This window comes from Barbus barbus (assembly GCF_936440315.1).
Source record: "Barbus barbus genome assembly, chromosome: 3".
Lineage (NCBI taxonomy): Eukaryota > Metazoa > Chordata > Actinopteri > Cypriniformes > Cyprinidae > Barbus > Barbus barbus.
Genome location: NC_136731.1, coordinates 24,283,318 through 24,303,204, shown reverse-complemented (window position 1 = coordinate 24,303,204; position 19,887 = coordinate 24,283,318). Strand labels below are relative to the sequence as shown.

At 39.5% G+C, this 19,887-nt stretch overlaps 2 protein-coding genes across 2 annotated transcripts in view; one reads left to right on the top strand and one right to left on the bottom strand.

Moving 5' to 3' along the window:
• The window catches only part of LOC306849211 (coronin-7-like), a 169,751-nt gene that overhangs the window by 85,968 nt on the left and 63,896 nt on the right, over positions 1–19,887 (top strand). The window lies entirely within an intron of this gene.
• Positions 13,662–19,887, bottom strand: part of LOC306849218 (vasorin-like) — a 30,314-nt gene continuing 24,088 nt past the window's right edge. Inside the window, exon 3 of the mRNA XM_079384101.1 lies at positions 13,662–17,288. Coding sequence (XP_079240227.1) covers positions 15,236–17,288 — 2,053 coding nt within the window. The 3' untranslated portion in view covers positions 13,662–15,235. The remainder of the gene's footprint in view (positions 17,289–19,887) is intronic.

Below are 19,887 nucleotides of genomic sequence, written 5' to 3'. Positions count from 1 at the left end.
GCGCGTAACCCATACCGTACAGGATTTTAGAAAGACCGCAAAACACTTAGTGTGCGATCTTACCACAACGTGGCTTTCAGAAAGTGCACAGAGACTAGCGTGCGCACTTACCATAACATGGATTTGTAAACACCGTCTTTTCAAATGCTCTGGAGGGTGCAGCATGCTCATAGGTGACCCTCTATAGTGAGGGGAGCAATGCTAGATCTACCAAGGCAGAGCTCTGGAGAGCGGAGAACTTAACTCTCAGCATGAGAGGGAACTCAGACGCTCAGAAGGGAGCGGCATGCTCATAGGTGACCCTCTAAGTTGAGGGGAGCAATGCCAGCTCGACCAACAAGGAGGGCTCGGGAGGGAGCAGCATGCTCATAGGTGACCCTCTATAGCGAGGGGAGCAATGCTAGCTCGACCAACAAGCAGAGCGACCTAACAGGGAGGCATAGAGATGCCTAACAACCTGAGGCCGCTGAATCACAGAGCTCCGGGGAGCGGAGAACCTAACTCTCAGAATGAGAGGGAACTCAGATGCTCAGGAGGGAGCGGCATGCTCATAGGTGACCCTCTATAGTGAGGGAAGAACTGCTAGCTCGACCAACAGTGAGTCACAGAGCTCCGGGGAGCGGAGAACCTAACTCTCAGAATGAGAGGGAACTCAGACGCTCAAGAGGGAGCGGCATGCTCATAGGTGACCCTCTATAGTGAGGGGAGCAATGTTAGCTCGACCAAAAAACAGCCTACCAGGGAGGCAGAAGGTGGCCCAACAACCTGGCATGACTGCTAACCGGAGCTCTAGAGAGCGGAGGCCTAACTCTCAAAATAGGAGAGGGACTCAGACGCTCGGTTCTGGGAGCGGCGTGCTCATAGGTGACCCTCTAGGGTGAGGGGAGCACTGCTGATCTCAACCAACAAGGACAGCAACAGGGAGGCAGAGAGGAGCCTAACAACCTGACGTTGCTGCTCAACGGTGCTCCAGGGGGAACAGGACCCAGTGAGAGGAGTCCTCAGACCCTCGACCGGGAGTGGCAAGCTCAAAAGTAACCTCTAGGTGAGGAGAGCATTGCCAGGCCTGACCAACAGGGTAACTCAACAGGGAGGCAGCAAGCGACCAACTTCCTGGTGTCACTGCCTCAGAGCTCATAAAGAACCTCCCGCAGTGAGGTTTAGGAGCACTGCCATGTTCAGAGCAGCGCTCTCAGCCCTCGGGTCCTTACGACACAAACTGGGAACAGGAGGTGCATAGCTAGCTCTCGCAATGAGGGGAGCACACTCTAGCTCGACCAGAAGGCAGTGCCAGAATAAAAGGACAGTCCAGCAGCACCCAAAGGGAGACTGTCATCTGTTAGTAGGTGAATGTAGTCCTACGCTCTCCATCTTGATAGAGAGCATAGACCAAAACTCAGGAAGCCTCTCGATACGAGTAGCGCATCTTGGCTGGGGCAGCTTCTTGAAGCAAACACCCAGGCAGGAGCTCAGGGTCTAGCAATAATCTCTGAAAAAGGCTCAGCCTGAATGGAGGACACGCAAGTCCTGGGTTGCAGCGTTATACTGGGACCTGAAGGCCAAGGAGGCTCCCGCAGAAGCCTAGCGACTTGGCTGCATGATCCAGCAAGCATGAGGCCGAAGATGTAGGCCATCATCCAGGCTGGATCTAGTACTGACAGGTGAGAAAATATCCACAGGATCGAGAGGGCTCCCGGGGTGCAGTATAATGTGGCTAGAACATGTTATAAATCATCTGTCCAATAACTGCAGACAGATACCCACATCATAATTCCTTACTGATAGGGAAATTACTGATAGGGAAGATTTCCCGTCAGGTCCTTTCCCTGTTTTGCCCATGAACCGCGAATCGCGGGCAATGGGCAGATAATTCTCACTGCACTCGCAACGCGCAGCATGTATTCAGTTCCCACGGGAGCTGAACATGCTCCGCCCACGCACTAGATTACCTCCGAATCAAGCGAGAACGGAGCCGCCGCCGCAAATGCGTCGCTATTCCAGCGAGAGGCGAACACACTCATGCAGACACGGGTATTACAATTTGGGTAAAAAGTGAAGCACTCATCTTCCCTTTTTCTCAGTAGTCCCGCGAATGCATCACGATGAGCACACGAGCGAATTCAACTCCCTCGAGAGCTGAACACACTTGCTCTTCAGCACACACACACACACAACCCGCAAGCCGTGTGAAACTGCGGGTATCAGAACAAAACCTCCGTGCGAGAGAACATGCACTCCTAGTCGTGCTTAGCTTCTGCTAACAAACAAACGGTCAGTGAAGACGAAGAAGAGAATGACGTATTTTCCTGGCGCCCCTTTATACTGTGGCCGCGCAAGTAGTAACGTCATAGGCTGTCACCGGCCAATGTTATTGTCGTGATTAGATATATGCTTCAAGACACCGGTCACGCCGAGGCGTTCCCCATTGCGACCCCTAGAGGACGCAGTTCGAAGTTCCCTCGAAAGGGAACAAATTATTATTTTCCACTTCATGCAACAGTGACTGTAGCTATCAAGCACTTTAAAAAGCATCATATAAGTAGTCCATATGACTCATGTGCTACAGCAGAGTCAGAAGTCACATGATAGCTTTGCGTGAGGAAACTAAAACATAAGTTGACTCACTATATTTATACACTGACAGTCTTCCTAAACTGTCACAGCTCATTCACAATTGTGTACTGTACAAGTTAAAAAAATTGCCGGTTTTGAGGCAATTGATGCCAAAACTGCATTGGTTTTCTCATGTGCTGTAAACAAACACGGCGTGTCGGTTCAGATTTGCTGATGGAGAATGAGATTTAAGCACAGACAATTCTTCTGCTCCTCACACAAAGCTATCGTATGACCTCAGAAAACGTTAAATATATCATCATGTGGAAATGAGCTTTGTAAAGATTATTCCTTTTGTGCTTCATGGAAAAAATATCAACATTATGGGTTTGGAATGACACGAGGATGAGTAAAACGTCCATTTTGAGTGCACTTTAACTGAATTTTTGCCTAGTTTTTAGCGTTTGTTTTCGTCTTTCTCCTCCTTTTCCCCATCAGTGTCATTCTTGTACTTGTGTTTGATGGTTCTGCTGGTTTAAACTGCTTCGTAATTGCCCTGACAATATCTCATAAAGCTTATGTGCTTCCTGAGCTGCCATTCAGGCTCTCAGTGTGAATCAGACTCGGACAGCATGTCAATGTCCAGACTCTTCCTGCAATTAAAGTCCAGCTCATGCGTCTCTGAATAACTACCTGCTCTGTGACTGCATGTTAGTGTCTGTTTGTTGAGGCGCTCACCGAGGTCACGTCGGTCAGAGGTCACATCTCCTCCTGGCTCACGTATATAAGACACTCTTTATGAGCAGTGCAGCGTGGGAGGACTGTGCGTTTGTTGAGTTTGGGATTTAATTAGATTTGATGTTACGGCCCACCCAAGCATGTGTTAAACTTAATTTCGCTCGAAATGAGCAAATCTTAGAAGATCCTTTTAACTATTATGCAGAATTGTGTGCTTCAGAAGAAATATGGGCGATACTGTTGTCTGACTCCTGAACAAATGACTCTTATGAACTGGTTCTTTTTAGTGAATCAGAAATATACAGAGTGACCAGTGAAGTTTGAAACTTTAATAAGTGATTCCTTTGAACAGGTTCTGTTTAGTGCATCAAAACACACTCTAGGACTTTTTAGTGACTACTTTTTTCAGGCATAAATTTAAATCCAATAAATTGGCCTTGGCCATATATTAGATGCATTTGTTTTACCAAATGTTTTAATAAAATCCTACTGACAAGACTCTGGACTCTGTCATATGCACAGCCAGTGAGTAACTACACTGGTTTAAAGGGGTCATATGACGTTGCTAAAAAGAACATTATTTTGTGCATTTGGTGTAATGCAATGTGCTTATGTGGTTTATTGAATTTGAATTTGAATTTGAATTTAAGGTAAAAAAACAAACAAACATTAATTCTTTAAATAAGAAAACGTATTTACATGCTGTGAGTCAGAAGCGCCAGACTGTCCTTGCAAAGTTGGAATTGCCCCACTTTATAGAAACAACCATTGAGCACAGCTGGCAGGCTACTCCCAGGTTCAGGAAATAGTCCTCCATAAAATGCGCTGCACACACTCTAATGTTTGGGTTGAACTGATCTGGAACAGTGTTGTAAATACAAGTGAACCACTGATTTCTAGTTGTGTCCTCTTTTGGAAGCCCAAACAAATTAGTTTTGCTTTCACAATGAAGGCAAACTTTTTGTTCGACATGGCGCCGACTGCAGCAACAATACTACAGCGAGAATAAAAATCACGCCCCCTTTCTTTGCATTTGAGCGGTGTTATGCAAATCTTTCCACACCGTGACGTACACGTGTCTGAATGAGCTGTTTTAGGAGGGCGTGGTTGAGTCTTAACTTTTAAAAAGAATATCTCTCTTGTTTTGAGACTTTAGTCTCAAAAAGAAATGCTTATAAGTGTCATTTGTTTGAAAGTCAGGCTACGCACCATGTTTATGATTCTTTAAAAAGAATCAGCTCATAAGAGTTGTTTAGCAATTTAACTATACTGTTTGATTCATTAAAAATGAATGTTGGTTTGAGGAGAGACCCCCCCCCCCCCCCCACATGATTGTAAAGAGCTTTGGGTGTACAGCAATGCACAATAAAGAACTATATATAAGCATCATTCATTCATTCATTCCTTCATAAGGAATTCCGTCATTTGTCTGGGAATTGGTCTGCACTGTTTATTCTGCATGTTTTTGTTTCACTGAAAAAGAACAAGTTCATAAGAGACATTTGTTTGAGAGTCAGACTATACATTATGTTTTGACTCATTAAAAAACCAGTTCATAAGAATCATTCTTCCGGGAATTGAACTACACAGGTTGTGCTATAGTTTTTGAATAATTGAAAAGAACCAGATCATAAGAGTCATTTGTTCTAGAGTCAGTCTGCTCTGAATGAGGTGTAGGTTTTTGATTCCCTAAAAAGTATGATTAGACTCATTAGTTTGGGAATCAGACTACACTGTTTGTGCTGCATTGATGCACTTAAAAGAATCAGCTCATAATAATAATTTGTTCAGGAATTAAATTTGCACTGTACAGTATGTTTTTGATTCAATAAAATGAACCAGTTCATAAGACTCATTCACTTCTGAATCTACTTTACTACTTGGTTGACTACACTACACACTACACATCTTTTTGTGTTTGGTTCTGGTTCTAGTATTGTTTATAAGAATTGGACTGGTTTTGAATAAAACCTGGTTCTCAGTTCTCAACCCTGATTTCACAAACTTCCTAGATGGTTTTGTATTTTCAGTTTTGACACACAAGAAAAGAGCCCTTTTGGTCAAGGCAGTAGGAACACGAAGAACAGACCCATTGTAATTCCCTGGGTGAGTCCAGTCTTGGGCGAAGGTGACCAAAGATGTGTTTGTGTTGCTGTCAAACTAGTGTCTGTGTGGTCCGACACAGCTGCTTCTGAATCCCGCTCAGGCTTTGTCTGCAAGGGACAGTGAAGTACGACTACACACACACACACACACACACACACACACTCAAGATATTGTTATTTCATGAGCAAAGCGATGACTGCAGGCTGTGTTTTTGGGCCGTGTTCCTACTGTCACGCTCTGAGCCCCTCTAGCTGCACTGCTTTATGAGGCCTGTGTTTGCACTTCCACACTCTGTGTGTGTGTGTGTGTTCCTCAAGTCACCCGCAGTGCAAAAATGCGTGTCCTCTGGCTTCTTGTTGTAATTCAAGGTAGGCAGCAGCGTTGCGTTCACATCCTCTTGCCCTTCACAGCGTTTCTTTGTCTATTAATTTTTCACTATGAGACTAGAACTGGCTGAAGCTGGCATTTGGTAATGAACTAGCCATGCAAAAAATGCATAAGAACACATTGTACAACAGAAATGAACCGTCTGTTCGTGTAACAGTTGATTTAAAACAAATAAATGACAAAGAAATAAACTTTATTTGCAATAAGTACTGCAATATTATTTTTTTAGATTTAATGGGAATACTGTGCTATAAGTTAAAATTTGTTAGCATTAGTTAATGCTGTATCAGTGACAACAATGTTCATTGATCTAGGGTAATATTAATGTATCACTTAACATTTACATTCCTTTATGTATTTGATAAGTATACCCATTCAATTAATTTAAATAATGTTAAAATTAAATGGTTACAATAAATAATGTATATATTATATTAAACAAAATATTAATTTAATAACATTTATATATACAGTTGGTCAAAAAAGTATTTAGTCAGCCACCAATTGTGCAAGTTCTCCCACTTAAAAAGATGCCTGTAATTTTCATCATAGGTACACTTCAACTATGAGAGACAGAATGGGGGAAAATAATCCAGGAAATCACATTGTCTTTTTAAATAATTTATTTGCAAGTTATGGTGGAAAATAAGTATTTGATCAACAACAAAAGTTCATCTCAATACTTTGTTATATACCCTTTGTTGGCAATGACAGAGGTCAAACGTTTTCTGTAAGTCTTCACAAGGTTTTCACACACTGTTGCTGGTATTTTGGCCCATTCCTCCATGCAGATCTCCTCTAGAGCAGTGATGTTTTGGGGCTGTCGCTGGGCAACACGGACTTTCAACTCGCTCCAAAGATTTTCTATGGGGTTGAGATCTGGAGACTGGCTAGGCCACTCCAGGACCTTGAAATGCTTCTTACGAAGCCACTCCTTCGTTGCCCGGGCGGTGTGTTTGGGATCATTGTCATGCTGAAAGAACCAGCCATGTTTCATCTTCAATGCCCTTGCTGATGGAAGGAGGTTTTCACTCAAAATCTCACGATACATGGCCCCATTCATTCTTTCCTTTACACGGATCAGTCGTCCTGGTCCCTTTGCAGAAAAACAGCCCCAAAGCATGATGTTTCCACCCCCATGCTTCACAGTAGGTATGGTGTTCTTTGGATGCAACTCAGCATTCTTTCTCCTCCAAACACGACGAGTTGAGTTTTTACCAAAAAGTTTATTTTGGTTTCATCTGACCATATGACATTCTCCCAGTCCTCTTCTGGATCATCCTAATGCTCTCTAGCAAACTTCAGACGGGTCCGGACATGTACTGGCTTAAGCAGGGGGACACGTCTGGCACTGCAGGATTTGAGTCCCTGGCGGCGTAGTGTGTTACTGATGGTAGCCTTTGTTACTTTGGTCCCAGCTCTCTGCAGGTCATTCACTAGGTCCCCCCGTGTGGTTCTGGGATTTTTGCTCACCGTTCTTGTGATCATTTTGACCCCACGGGGTGAGATCTTGCGTGGAGCCCCAGATCGAGGGAGATTATCAGTGGTCTTGTATGTCTTCCATTTTCTAATAATTGCTCCCACAGTTGATTTCTTCACACCAAGCTGCTTGCCTATTGCAGATTCAGTCTTCCCAGCCTGGTGCAGGTCTACAATTTTGTTTCTGGTGTCCTTCGACAGCTCTTTGGTCTTGGCCATAGTGGAGTTTGGAGTGTGCCTGTTTGAGATTTACTGATCTAGGTTAATGTTAATTTATCAATTCTTTTTGTTTATATTTACTATTTATATAATTATTTTATAACAATTACATTTATTGATATATTTAATAAATAAAGAAATGTAATGCATTTAAACAATAATCTGATCTAGGTTCTTGTTATTGTATCAATTAAAATTTATATTTACTATTTATATATTTATTTTTAATTGCGTGTATTTTTTTTATTTGATTAATATATAAATATAATGAATTGAAATAATAATAATAATAATAGTTTTATTATTTAACTGGACTAGATTAGACTACAAGAGTGTGGTTTAAACTTCTGGTCTGCCAAGACCACATTCCTCACCCAAAACCAAAGCAGGCCAGAAGACGTCTGTGAGTGTGGCGTGTGAATCAGCTCTTGGCACGGTCGGCTCTGTTGATGTAGGTCCAGGTCATTAGGTTGCAAGACGTTCTAAACATTGACTAATATGCTTGTGTCATTTGTTTTCAGTTCAACTTCGTTAGCTCACACTTGCTTCATCTCGCCTGGCGCTGATTTGCGTCGAAACCTCTGAGAAGCTGTGAGATAATGTCGATGCAGATGTGTGAAAAATTCAGCTCTTGTATTTCACTGCCTGTCTTTATTCTAGGTCACTTCTGCTGGCTGACGGTGCATCCGCAGGCTCTCCGTTTTGGGCCAAACACGCAACCAAATTGAGAACGAATGTCTGATAACGAAAAGCAGTGATCCGAATTCAGGTGATCCGGTTTGAGGTAATCCAAATTCAGGTCATCCGGTTTCAGGTAATCCGAATTCAGGTGATCCGGTTTCAGGTAATCCGAATTCAGGTGATCCGGTTTCAGGTAATCCGAATTCAGGTGATCCGGTTTCAGGTAATCCGAATTCAGGTGATCCGGTTTCAGGTAATCCGAATTTAGGTGATCCAGCTTTAGGTGATCCGGTTTCAGGTGATCCAAATTCAAGTGATCCGGTTTCAGGTGATTCAGGTTACGTTCACACTGCAGGCAAATCCGATTGTTTTGCTCACATGTGACTCAGATCTGTTTTTGTCATGACAGTTTGAACAGCACAAACCACATGGAATCTGATCTTTGCAATTTCCAATTTGTGCCACTTCCATATGTGGTACTAAATCTGATAACAGTTGTTTTGCAATGCGACCGCAGCGTGAACAGACATGTTGGATTTCATGCGACTTTTACATCACTCTAGATCGACATTCGTCACAATTCCGCGCTGACTGGAGACACTTCAAAGATTTGACATGCCCAAAGTTATCAAGACAGTTATGAAAGTTAATCAGTGGAAGTGTGATGTGTTGGAACTCATAAGTATTACAGTGACAACTCTATATACAAGCAAAACATGAAATCATAAATGTTTCAACTCTGCTCTCTGTTGTCACATCCTTATCTTTATTTTTCATATTGCCTGTGCATAATTTCGCAATTGCTAGTATCTCTAATAATGACCAACTATTTTTACAGTATTTATTGATCAAGATTAAGATCAAGATTACAATAAGTGTACATTTATTTGTTTATTTATTTAGCTAGTTTATTACTTAAACATTTATATATTTAATAAATATTTACACTGATATAATTTAACTAATAATAGTAATATTATTAATTAATATAAAATGTATGTATTAAAGTTAATTCACATTTGTCTATTCATATCTATTAACATTAATTTTCTTTATTATTAATAATGACACATTAAGTGAATAATTAACCATTTAATTGTTCATAATAATACAGCTGCTTATAATTTATACAAAAATGTTTTTAATGTAATAGTATATTAAGAAATTAACAATAACCAATATTATTAAATGCTGTAAAAGTAGTGTTCATTGTTAGCTCATGATACCTAATACATTAACTAACTAATTTTTACTTTATTGAAAAGCTTTACCAGTTGATTGTTCTCTCTTTTAAGGAAATGGACAAAATGTCAGAGAATTAAATAAATTAAAATAGAATAATAAAACCATAAAGCACTGAATAAAAAAAATGGCTTTAGAGGAAAACTGATCTGGAAGTTTTTGGAAAGCCTGTTCATAAAGACTTTTATGAATGGAACGGTTTTGGAGTAATAGACATCAACATATCTAGACACGATGAGATGGATGTTAATACCAGGTATAACAGGTCAATGATTTCTCTATTTGATCCATAAAATGATTGGCCAGCACTCAAACACTAAAATGATTGGAGCACGTTTGTAAAATTGTTGTTAATTCAGAGGCTGGAAACCTTTGTGTGCTAAAAGTGGACGTCCCTCCAGAAGCATCTCCAGGATCCAGCACCTCTGAGGTTTGAGCATTAGTATCCCAGCTTGTTTTCCTCTCATGCCTTTATTCCTCTCCATTGTTCAGTAAAATCCCCCTCCTTCTTTCACATTTGCGGTTCATAATATCCACAGGCCTCATGTGGAACTCAGTGTTCACTGCATTCTTCTGTCATTATTCTTTAATTTTCTCTATTTTTCTTCATCATTCCAGTCTTCCCAGTCCCCATCTTCTCTATCTGCGATGCTAGCGTCAGCATTCCTGTGGTCCGTGGCCCCGGGGCCTCAAACCCTGCGAGAGGACAATCTGTACAACTCAAGCGCCTTTCAGAGTCTATGCAGGGTGTATATACGTATGGGGGAAAATGTCTTTATTTGAGAGAAGTCTCTATTTTGATATCTTCAGAATAGCTTGAACTGCTGATGAACTGGTCTGTGTGGTTTTGCGGCAGGAAATCTGATAAGAGCAAAGGCAGACTTTCCTCCAGCGTAACCGTGAGTCATGGGATGTTGATGGTCTATTTTCCTGCTACTGTATCACACACCTCAAACAACAGCCTCAGATCACAAAGGACAGAATAGGTAGTGATAGATTGATGCTTTCCCTTTCTTTGAGGCCAAACTCCAAGCCTGTTAGCAGTGACTGTGTTGTATAGGTGTTTTTTTTTCTTCTTTTTTATGCAGAAATACTCTCAAGCTAGTACATATAGTCATTAAAACAAGATATATTCTTATAAAGCTTGAGCTATTTTGCATTAAACTACTTGGTACTCTGCATAAAGCTTGATTCCGTATTTATGAAGCTGGTTTGAACAGTTTTCAGTTAGTACAGTTTGCGTTCACATAGTTGCATGTATGTTTTAGTATGAATATATTTTTTCAGCCTTTGATTAACTTTGCTTATTTTTGTTTAGTAATGAGATTAATTTTTCTTTACTTCATATCGAAAAGCTAAATTAAAATGTAAATATTAGAAAAAAAACTTAAAAACAAACTGCACTGGCAACTAACTGAAAAATAAAGCTTAATTTAAAGTACTAAAATTAATACAACTAAAACTGAAATAAAAATAAAGCTAAATAGAAATATTGCAAAAACATCTAAAACTAATGGTAATAACAAATAAAATTTTTAATATTAAGAACTGATATTAATAAAACTAAAGCTAAAGCTAAATAGAAATATTGCAAATAAATAAATGACAATAAAGCTAATATCAATAACTGAAATATAATGTTTAATTTGAAGTACTGAAATAATACAACTAAAGATTAAATAAAATAAAGCTAAATATAAATATTACCAAAAACTAAAACCAGTGGCAATAACTGAAAATAAGTTAAATTTGAAGAACCAAAAATAAAAAAGCTGAAATAAAAAGCTAAATAGAAATATTGCATATTAATAATAATAATAATACTACTACAAAAAAAGCTAATGGCAATAACTGAAATAAAATAAGTTGAATTTGAAGTACAAAAATTATTAAAAGTAAAGCTAAAATAAAAAATTAAATAAAATATTTTTTTGTCTAATATTTCTCATTTAAAAAAATACAGTATATTGCAAAATTCAAAATGGTAACACACACACACACACACACACATATATATACACTATATTGCCAAAAGTATTGGGTCACCCCCTTCTAATGAACATGTTTGACTACTTTAGTAATTTCTATGAGTATAAATCTTAATGTTTAAGCATATAATGGTATTCTAGCGAATTGTGTGCTTCTAATATTTATATCAACAGTTTGGACAGAACCCTTTTCTATTCTAACATGACAGTGCCTCTGTGTATAAGTCACGGTTCAAAAAGACATGATTGATTGAGTCAGTGTGGAAGAACTTGACTGGTCTGCAGAAAGCCATGTCCCTTTCTAGTCATTGGTGCTTGGTGATGAGTTTTTGGCTCAAGGTCTGCATTTAAAGTCACACCAGAGGAGTTCAGCTGGGATTAGGACATGGCTTTCTGCAGACCAGTCAAGTTCTTCCACACTGACTCAATCAATCATGTCTTTTTGAACCGTGACTTATACACAGAGGCACTGTCATGTTAGAATAGAAAAGGGTTCTGTCCAAACTGTTGATATAAATATTAGAAGCACACAATTCCCTAGAATACCATTATATGCTTAGACATTAAGATTTGTACCCAAATGTCAAACATGTTCATTAGAAGGGGGTGACCCAATACTTTTGGCAATATATTGTATATACCACTCCCTGGTGCCAGTTATTGATGCACTAAGTGTGCACAATATATTGCAATTAAATTGGTTTTATTGTTATCTGTTTTTTCATTTATTCAAATATTTAATTTTTCCTGCCAATTTTACAATTTACTGTAGCATCCCAAAACGGTTAGAGGGTTAGCAGGTTAGATCTTTCCTTTACTAGACTTATTTTTCATAATTCAGTTTGACTCTTTTTTAAAGCAAATTATTATCTGTCCTAATGCACATTATAATTTCATGTCTGCATTCTTAAGGTGGCATACAATCTTTTCATTTTAGTTTTTACTGCTTTTTTGATTTTCTCCAAAGTAATATATACAGTATTTTTGTGGTTACTGGACAAAAATCATTTTGGGCTTATTGCTCATATACGGCCAGAATTTCAATATAACTGCATCCCTAGACTATAAATCTATCCCTCACAGCCTCTTTATCATGAAATATGCTATCTACCTGACTGAGGTTCATGCTCATGTTTGTACCTGTAGGTTTGCTGTAACAGTAAAGCATCTATGGCAAGAATGAGGCATAAACAAGGACAAAAATGTGAGGGGAGGTGGGGCTCTTTTCATAATACACACGACCCTGTGTTAAGGCCTGGCGTCATCACTCTGAACTGAGTTTGGAAACGAAACCTCTGCAGCTTGGCTTAAAAAAAAACAAAAAAAAATACGAGCAGAACAATATTTACTCAGCAGTAATTTTCTGTGGAATTTTTGGAAGATAATTTGAAAAAGCCAGTTCGGGTGTCTACAATATGCCCTTTGAGCCGCTCAGTTTGAGTCTGGCTTTGGAGCACGGCCAGAGGACCAGCTCTCTTAAAATCACAGAATAAAGGAGGCCTTTTATTGAAAAGCTGGAAAGCAGGCTCACACACACACATGCCTGTTTCTCCCGTGACTGACGTGCGCTTGTACGCTTTCTGGCCAAATTTGCCTCCATCTGATGCCTTGGCTGTTGTTCTCTTGCTGTGTAAGATGACATGATTGCGCTCATTACAAATGGAAATGCTATTAGTGCTGGACAGCGGTGGGCTGTTTTATGTGTTTGTGTTGTTAAACGTGTTTAATATACAACAGATTGCAGCTGGATGCTTGCAGATAAGCAGACTTTGGTTGTGGTGTGAGCGTTTGTTGCAAATCTCTCCAAATGTAATTAAAACAGATGGGTGATCAGTCTAAGGATTTGCGTATTAACAAACAATTCTCATTAACTTCAGTCCAGTGACGTAAATGGAGGCCAAATGGCACCTATTGGATTTGGCAATTGTTTGTTTTTAATAAAAATTCCTGTTTACCTCAAGCTTTCTCCATAAAGGGAAAATCTATTACCTTTCCCTGGCACTCAAACTCTAAAATTCCTCATAAAAGTTTGCTTGCGCTTGCAGATGGTGTTGAGGATGCTAGTGCTCTCTTTCTGCATGCAAACTCCTCTGGAGAGAAAAAAAACAAAAATGTTTTTCCGTTTATTAAATCGTATTGCCAAAAACACATTAAATGCATAAAACGTCAGTGAATCTAATTGACTCTGCTGTTAATCAGAACAGCTAGCTTGAGCGAGAAACAGAATATGAAACTGTAGTTTAATTTATTTGTATTTTTATTTTCTTTGCAGCTTTTTGAAAATACATATCATACATATACACACATCTCCAAATAGACAAAAAAGTATAAAAAAGAGCTTCCCAAACTAAACAGGGAAAATTAGAGGCAGAGCTTATCAAAAATATTCACAAATCTTTTCAATACTTCATGCTGCTGAGATGTTTTTATTTTTTTTCCAATTTGGATATTACAACAACAACAATATTTTTAATTGCAAATCCTCCTCCTTTTAAGCAGAAGGTTTCAGATGTACTAAAACAATTTCTGTTTTACTTTTTTTTTTTTTTTTTTTTTAAACACCATTTGACAGGTTGTAGAACAAGTGCTAAAATAGTAACATTTCCTCACAGAGGTAAATCAGCACAGCTTCCCACTGTCTCTTCTGAGTTTGGCAGTTTTTGGTAAACTTAAAGATTCATCAATGATTGCCTGCATTGTTTTTATGTTGATTAATGCTCTTTTATTATATCTTGCACGTGAATGGTAAATTCTGGATAGTTGGGAGTTGGAGTGCGTGTTTTTACACTGGTTTAAATATGGTAGACTGCTGATATTAAAAGCTATTCAAACATATGCTTTAGTGTTTTTTAACATGTAAACCTGTCTAAAGGTAAAATGGTATTGACTGGAAGTGACTGGAAATATCTGCCAAATAATATAAATATTGCAAAATCTAATTTTGCAGATTGGTCTATGAAACAACCCCTTCTTCGGTACATTAATAAATAATTTAAAATATCCCACCAGTTTGTAGCTTTCAATTAGATATTTCGAGCCTAATTTGTGTTTATAATAGAGCATAATGTATATTAATCTGCTTTTGAATCAGCCATCTTCCTGTTCGACCTTAGTTTAATCTCTTTTTCTGAGGTCAAAGGGGGATAGGGGCTACAACATAGAGGAGGGATTTAGTTTCAAGTCTGGATAGACTTTCAACTGCTTAGACTGTCTGACACTTCCAAACTAAAGCTTTTGATTCACTTGGTGGTACAAGTAAATTTTAATCTCCAAAGTTTTTAACCTGGTGTTTTGTCTGCTTTATAAGGCACAAGATATGGGGGAAGAGCAGCCGCCTGGGAACAGTCACATATTTGTACAAAAACATTTACAAAAAGGGTACAAATATAAAACAAAGAAACAATGCATATCAGTTAGACAAAGCATCATAAGAGTCAGCCTCGTAACTAAATCCATAATCGTCAATTACCCACTCAAATGTAGGGCTTACGGTTCACAGTTAGTGCAACTTCTAAGAGTTGCACACAGGTGCTACACATCAAAATTTCATCTACATCTTTTCAGTCAGCCATATGTCCTTTGTACAATTGGCAGCCATTTTAAAATGCACCAAAATCTTTGGTTGAAAGTTTGCCATGTAAAGTCTTTCAGATGATAAAAGGCACTTAGGAAGATGTCATTTTGACAGAAATGTCCTTACAGGATTGCACCAGGAATCACCTAAATACCACTGTCTCTTTACAAAGAACCTGGTGGCTGATCTCATTGTCCATGGTGGCACGTTGTAAGGGTGTATTGTTCATGCTTTAACATGTAAGTAAGTCACAAACCTTTTGCAATTATCAGAAATATGAGGGTTTCAAACTGTTCTTGTTGTTTTTCGCAGTACAGTGATCCTGCATGAGGGGCACCTCGTAGTCCAAGCCACTGTTCTGTGTTGTTGATGGACAGGAGAAAATCTCTTGCTTTTGGGGTAGCTCCCCATTTTCCAGACCCTCCAGCTCCAGCTCCAGCTGTGACGGATCACATTCTAAGTCCGGGTGTCCCTTTGATTTCTTTTTGTGCATGTAGCAAGCTACCCCAACAGCCACAGCTACTAGGACTAGCAGGAGGAGGATGGCGACTGCAGGGATGAGCATTGTAGTGAGCTTAGGGTCCTCCAGTCGTGCTCCAGTGGGAGTTGGCTGCTGACTGATTGTCTGGGTTTCTATGCATACTCTGTCCACATCCCCAGGTTCACCCAGCAGACTGGCACATACAGAATATGTAGAGTTTGGCTGAAGTCCACGGATTCTGTATTCTGGGTAACTGGGTGGAATGTTGAGGTGCTTGGCACGTTTATCCAGACCAGAAAGGTTCTTGTAAGTTAACTTTACGCCACGGATGTTGGGGCGCATATCGATGTAGCTGTGAAGGTCTAAGAGTATGGAGGAGCTAGTTACCAATGTTGCTGTTATTTCAGGTTCTGGTACAGTAGGGTCCTCTGTATGGTCCTCATGGGGTAGTGGGTCTTCCTCTTTTTCACAGTATCTCCCCGATGTTCCTGGTAGACAAATGCACTCTAAACGCCCTTTGTTGCCCAGCCAGCATGTTCCTCCATTTAGGCAGATATTGGGCGGGCAAAAGGTTGATCTTAGGTCAGGGTCGATAGTAGAACTTGGGGTAGGAGGTGGAGGGTCATTGCCGGTTTCCGTAGAGGGGTTATCACTAGGTTTGGCAGGGAGGACTGCATGAGTGGTACTTGGTAAATTGGTGACCAAGGCAGGAGGTAATGCAGTGGTCTTTACTGTCCGAGTCGTAACAGTTGTGGTAATCGGACAACCGAATTCTCGGTGCGATAGCCTCTCCAGCACCTTACCAGAATTGAAAGGAGGAAAGTGGCAGCGTGTCTCTTCTGTCCTGCCCAACTGAATTTGCTTGATTCGCAGCCAACTAGGAAACCAAGCCAGATTGCAAAGGCAGTTGAAAGGGTTTTCTGCAACGGTCAGCCTTTGTAAATGAGGAAAGAGCTGGGTTAAGGTCTCCGGCAACCCTTGCAAGCTTAGATTGCTGATATCCAGCTCCTGAAGCTCTGAGAGTTTCTCAAAGTCCTCCCATTTCACAAGTCCCATGGGATTCCCAGCTAAACTTAGAGAAACCAAGCCCCTTGCCTCCCGCAGTACCCCTGGAAAAGTTGTTAACTGGTTGTTGGAGATGTCGAGCTCATGGAGGTTCTTGAAGCTTCCCAAGAGCTCCTCGTTCAGACTGCTAAGCCCCAGCCCACCCAGTTTCAGTGACTCCAACTTGGGTGCCTGGAGGTCATTTGGCACTGGCGATGGGACGCTGTTGAACCGTAAGTCTAGCAGAAGCAGATGGGGCATTTTCAGAGCAGGCATTATTGTCAGTTTGTTACCTTGCAGCTTGAGCTCCAGCAGCTGCTGTAGGCCATCAAAAGCAGCAGGATGGATGCTCTCTATGAGGTTGCTGTAGAGATATAACCTCTCCAGATGCTCCAGTCCAGCAAAGCTGTCCTTGGATATGTGGACGATCTGGTTTGCTGACAGGTCCAGGTTGTGGAGAGAGGACAGGGGTTCAAACACACGATCTGGCAGTTTGGTCAGCTGGTTCTGGCTTAGATCCAGCATCTCTAGGTTTTCCAACTCAAGAAAGTCCTCTTGGGAAAGGGACTCAATGCCGTTTTTGAACACATAGAGATTCTTTGTAGCTGTGGGTACTTCGCTGGGCATTTTAGTGTCTTTGCGGCTAAAGCAGAATATGGAGTCTTGGACTTGGCAGGTACAGTCCTTTGGACAGGAGTTGGCCAGTGCCGGAGACCACAAGTGTTGATAGAAGAGGAGGGGCAGCAGTAGAGGGAGGCAGAGCTTCATGTCGCTGCCTACATTCACCTGTTCAAGCCTACAATGCAACAAGAAAACAAAGTAAACATTTGCACGATTAACTTCACATTGCATTTTTTTACTTTGAAACATTTTAACACACCTGTCTTGAACTTTGACTTTAGAAATGACATGAATCAACAATCAAACCTTTAAAGTAAATTGTCAACAGTTGGTAAAGTTACTATTTTGTTTCTAACTTCCTCTTAGCAAATTCAAAGCATACTGCAGTACATGCCATAGTGTTTGTTTCTATGCTCTTCTGAGTCTTATGAGGTCAGCCTTTTTATGTGGCCAAGTTAAAGGCTTGCTTTAGACCAAGTGCTTTCAAAGGGTAATCAAAGGCCAGGTCTTTTACTCAAACAATAGGTGGTGGTAGTGACGTACGACCCTGCTGGAGCCTCATACTGGACTTAAAGGTGATGTTGACTTTATTTTTCTTTATCAAAAAATAGCATTTTAGAATTTAATAATGCTATTTGATGCATTATGATGCTTAAAATAACATTTAAAACAATTGATTCAAGTTGGGTTACTTTAACTCGGGACTTGGACTTGAACTGCAATTGTGAATGAACTGACATTTTCTCGGACCCAACGCTATAATTGATTGTAGTTCTTAGTGTTTAATGTTTAATTTATTTTAAACAAAATTGAATAATATTTGAATTAGTGCATCTCTAATTACAGCTGTTTGCTGGACATTTAGTTCTATCTTTGTTTTCAGCACACATACTGAATCATTGTTGCACATTGTGGCCTTAGAGAGGCTTTTTGGGAGTGATTTGTACACTTTGTGTCTTTCTACAAACATTCAGTCATTTCATATTCATCAGTTTCATATTAAGACCTAGAGATGCACTGGTGTGCACCAGTAACAGTCAAGTGTGTCTCAAATTTTGCAAAGGTTTGACCTTGAACACCAGACACAGAGCTCATCAGATGAGCTCAGACACCTTTAGGGAGGAAAGTGAGAGTTAGGGAACAAGACAGATAAAGAGCTATGAAACCGGGAGACTGAAGTGAGCGGGGGAAACGGTTTATCATCTGCTGAGAGATCAGTCACTGCCCTATCTAGCCTTGAAATGAGGGGGTGGAGACGTTTCGTTCTCCTCACGATTTTCCTTCTTTTTCTCTACGGGACAGTGTGGGGGGATTTATATTAAAAGTTCATGCTGAGGTGAAATTCCCTCACTCGGTTTTATTGAATAGTACAGAGAGATAGTAGGATCATTAGGTGCATTATCGAAGCATCACTCTCGTTGCCCTGCTGCTGATCCCTGTGTTGTTCTGCAGTTATTTACAATAGGAAATATCTCAGAATCAAGTTAGCTTTCTTAGGTGTATTTTATTCTGTGTTGGCTGACAAAATTTGCTAGTCTTCTTGTGAGGTCAGTGCAAGTTTCTAAAGATCTTTTTAATATTATGTGGATAATTTTTTTAATTATATTTTAAGGTGCATTTGTGCAGACAGTGACCGGAAATCATCCATTTTTAATGAGAATGGGCTCTTAGATGTGACGTGAATGACAGTGACCATTTGTTGTGTTATTTTAATATGATTCAGATACTATTATAGCATTTATTAATGAATTTTAATTTTGAATTAGCTTTTATTTTTAGTTTTCATTTTAATTTAAAGTTTTAGTAATTTTATATGCTTTTGACATTTTTAATAGTTTTTAATATTTTTATAATATTACATTATTTCACCTTTAGTTCCTAATATTTAAATAAACAAATATTAATTTTTAAGTGGTTTTAAATAGTTTCAGGGTCATTATAACAAACTAAACCATAGTCAATTAAAACCATAAAAAAAGTACAAAAAATAACAAACTTAAAATTAAACTAAAATAAAAAATATATATATTAAAAAAAAGAAATATATGGACATATTATAAAACAAACAAACAAACAAAAGCACTAATAAAAGACCAAAAACACACAACACAATTGCTCAAACTGAAAAAAAATTATAAAAAAAATTATAAACTCTATAATAGTATCTCAATAATAACATTTTACAGTGATACTATGGTACTATATATCTTTTTGTACATTTTCTTTGTTTTAACTGTGATACAAACACAAGACAACATGACTCACTTCCCCAAACTTCACGATACCAGTTTGTATGTGTTGAGGAAACTGTAATCCTTACATCACCTCCGTCAGCAGCCCATGGTTTCTTAAATTCAGCCAGGGACAGTCATCCTGAGAGAGAAATGATTTGCTTGTCTTTTGTCTTTTTTTCCCCTCTCTGTCTAAAAAGCATTGGAGCAGGTTTAGACATTCCTGCTGCTGCGTCCCATTGCCTTGCTGGCTGTGTTGCAAGCATCTGTCTTTTGACACTGGCTTTAGTTGATGCTCAGTGCAAATAAAGCAGGAAAAAAAGCTCAGGCCCGCAGCCAAGCACACGCATACTTTTCTGAAACTAATCCTCGGCTTATTACGTGTGCGCTGCTTTGGTCTGTCTGCCTTTTTTCCTGTTTAATGAAACTTTTTCTCGGCACAAAAGCGAAAAAATGTGTCTGAAATGTCAGTACTTGGAAGGAAGATCACATAAGGTTCAGAAGGGCAGAAAGATGGTGTTTTGTTATGTACGTTCACTGATA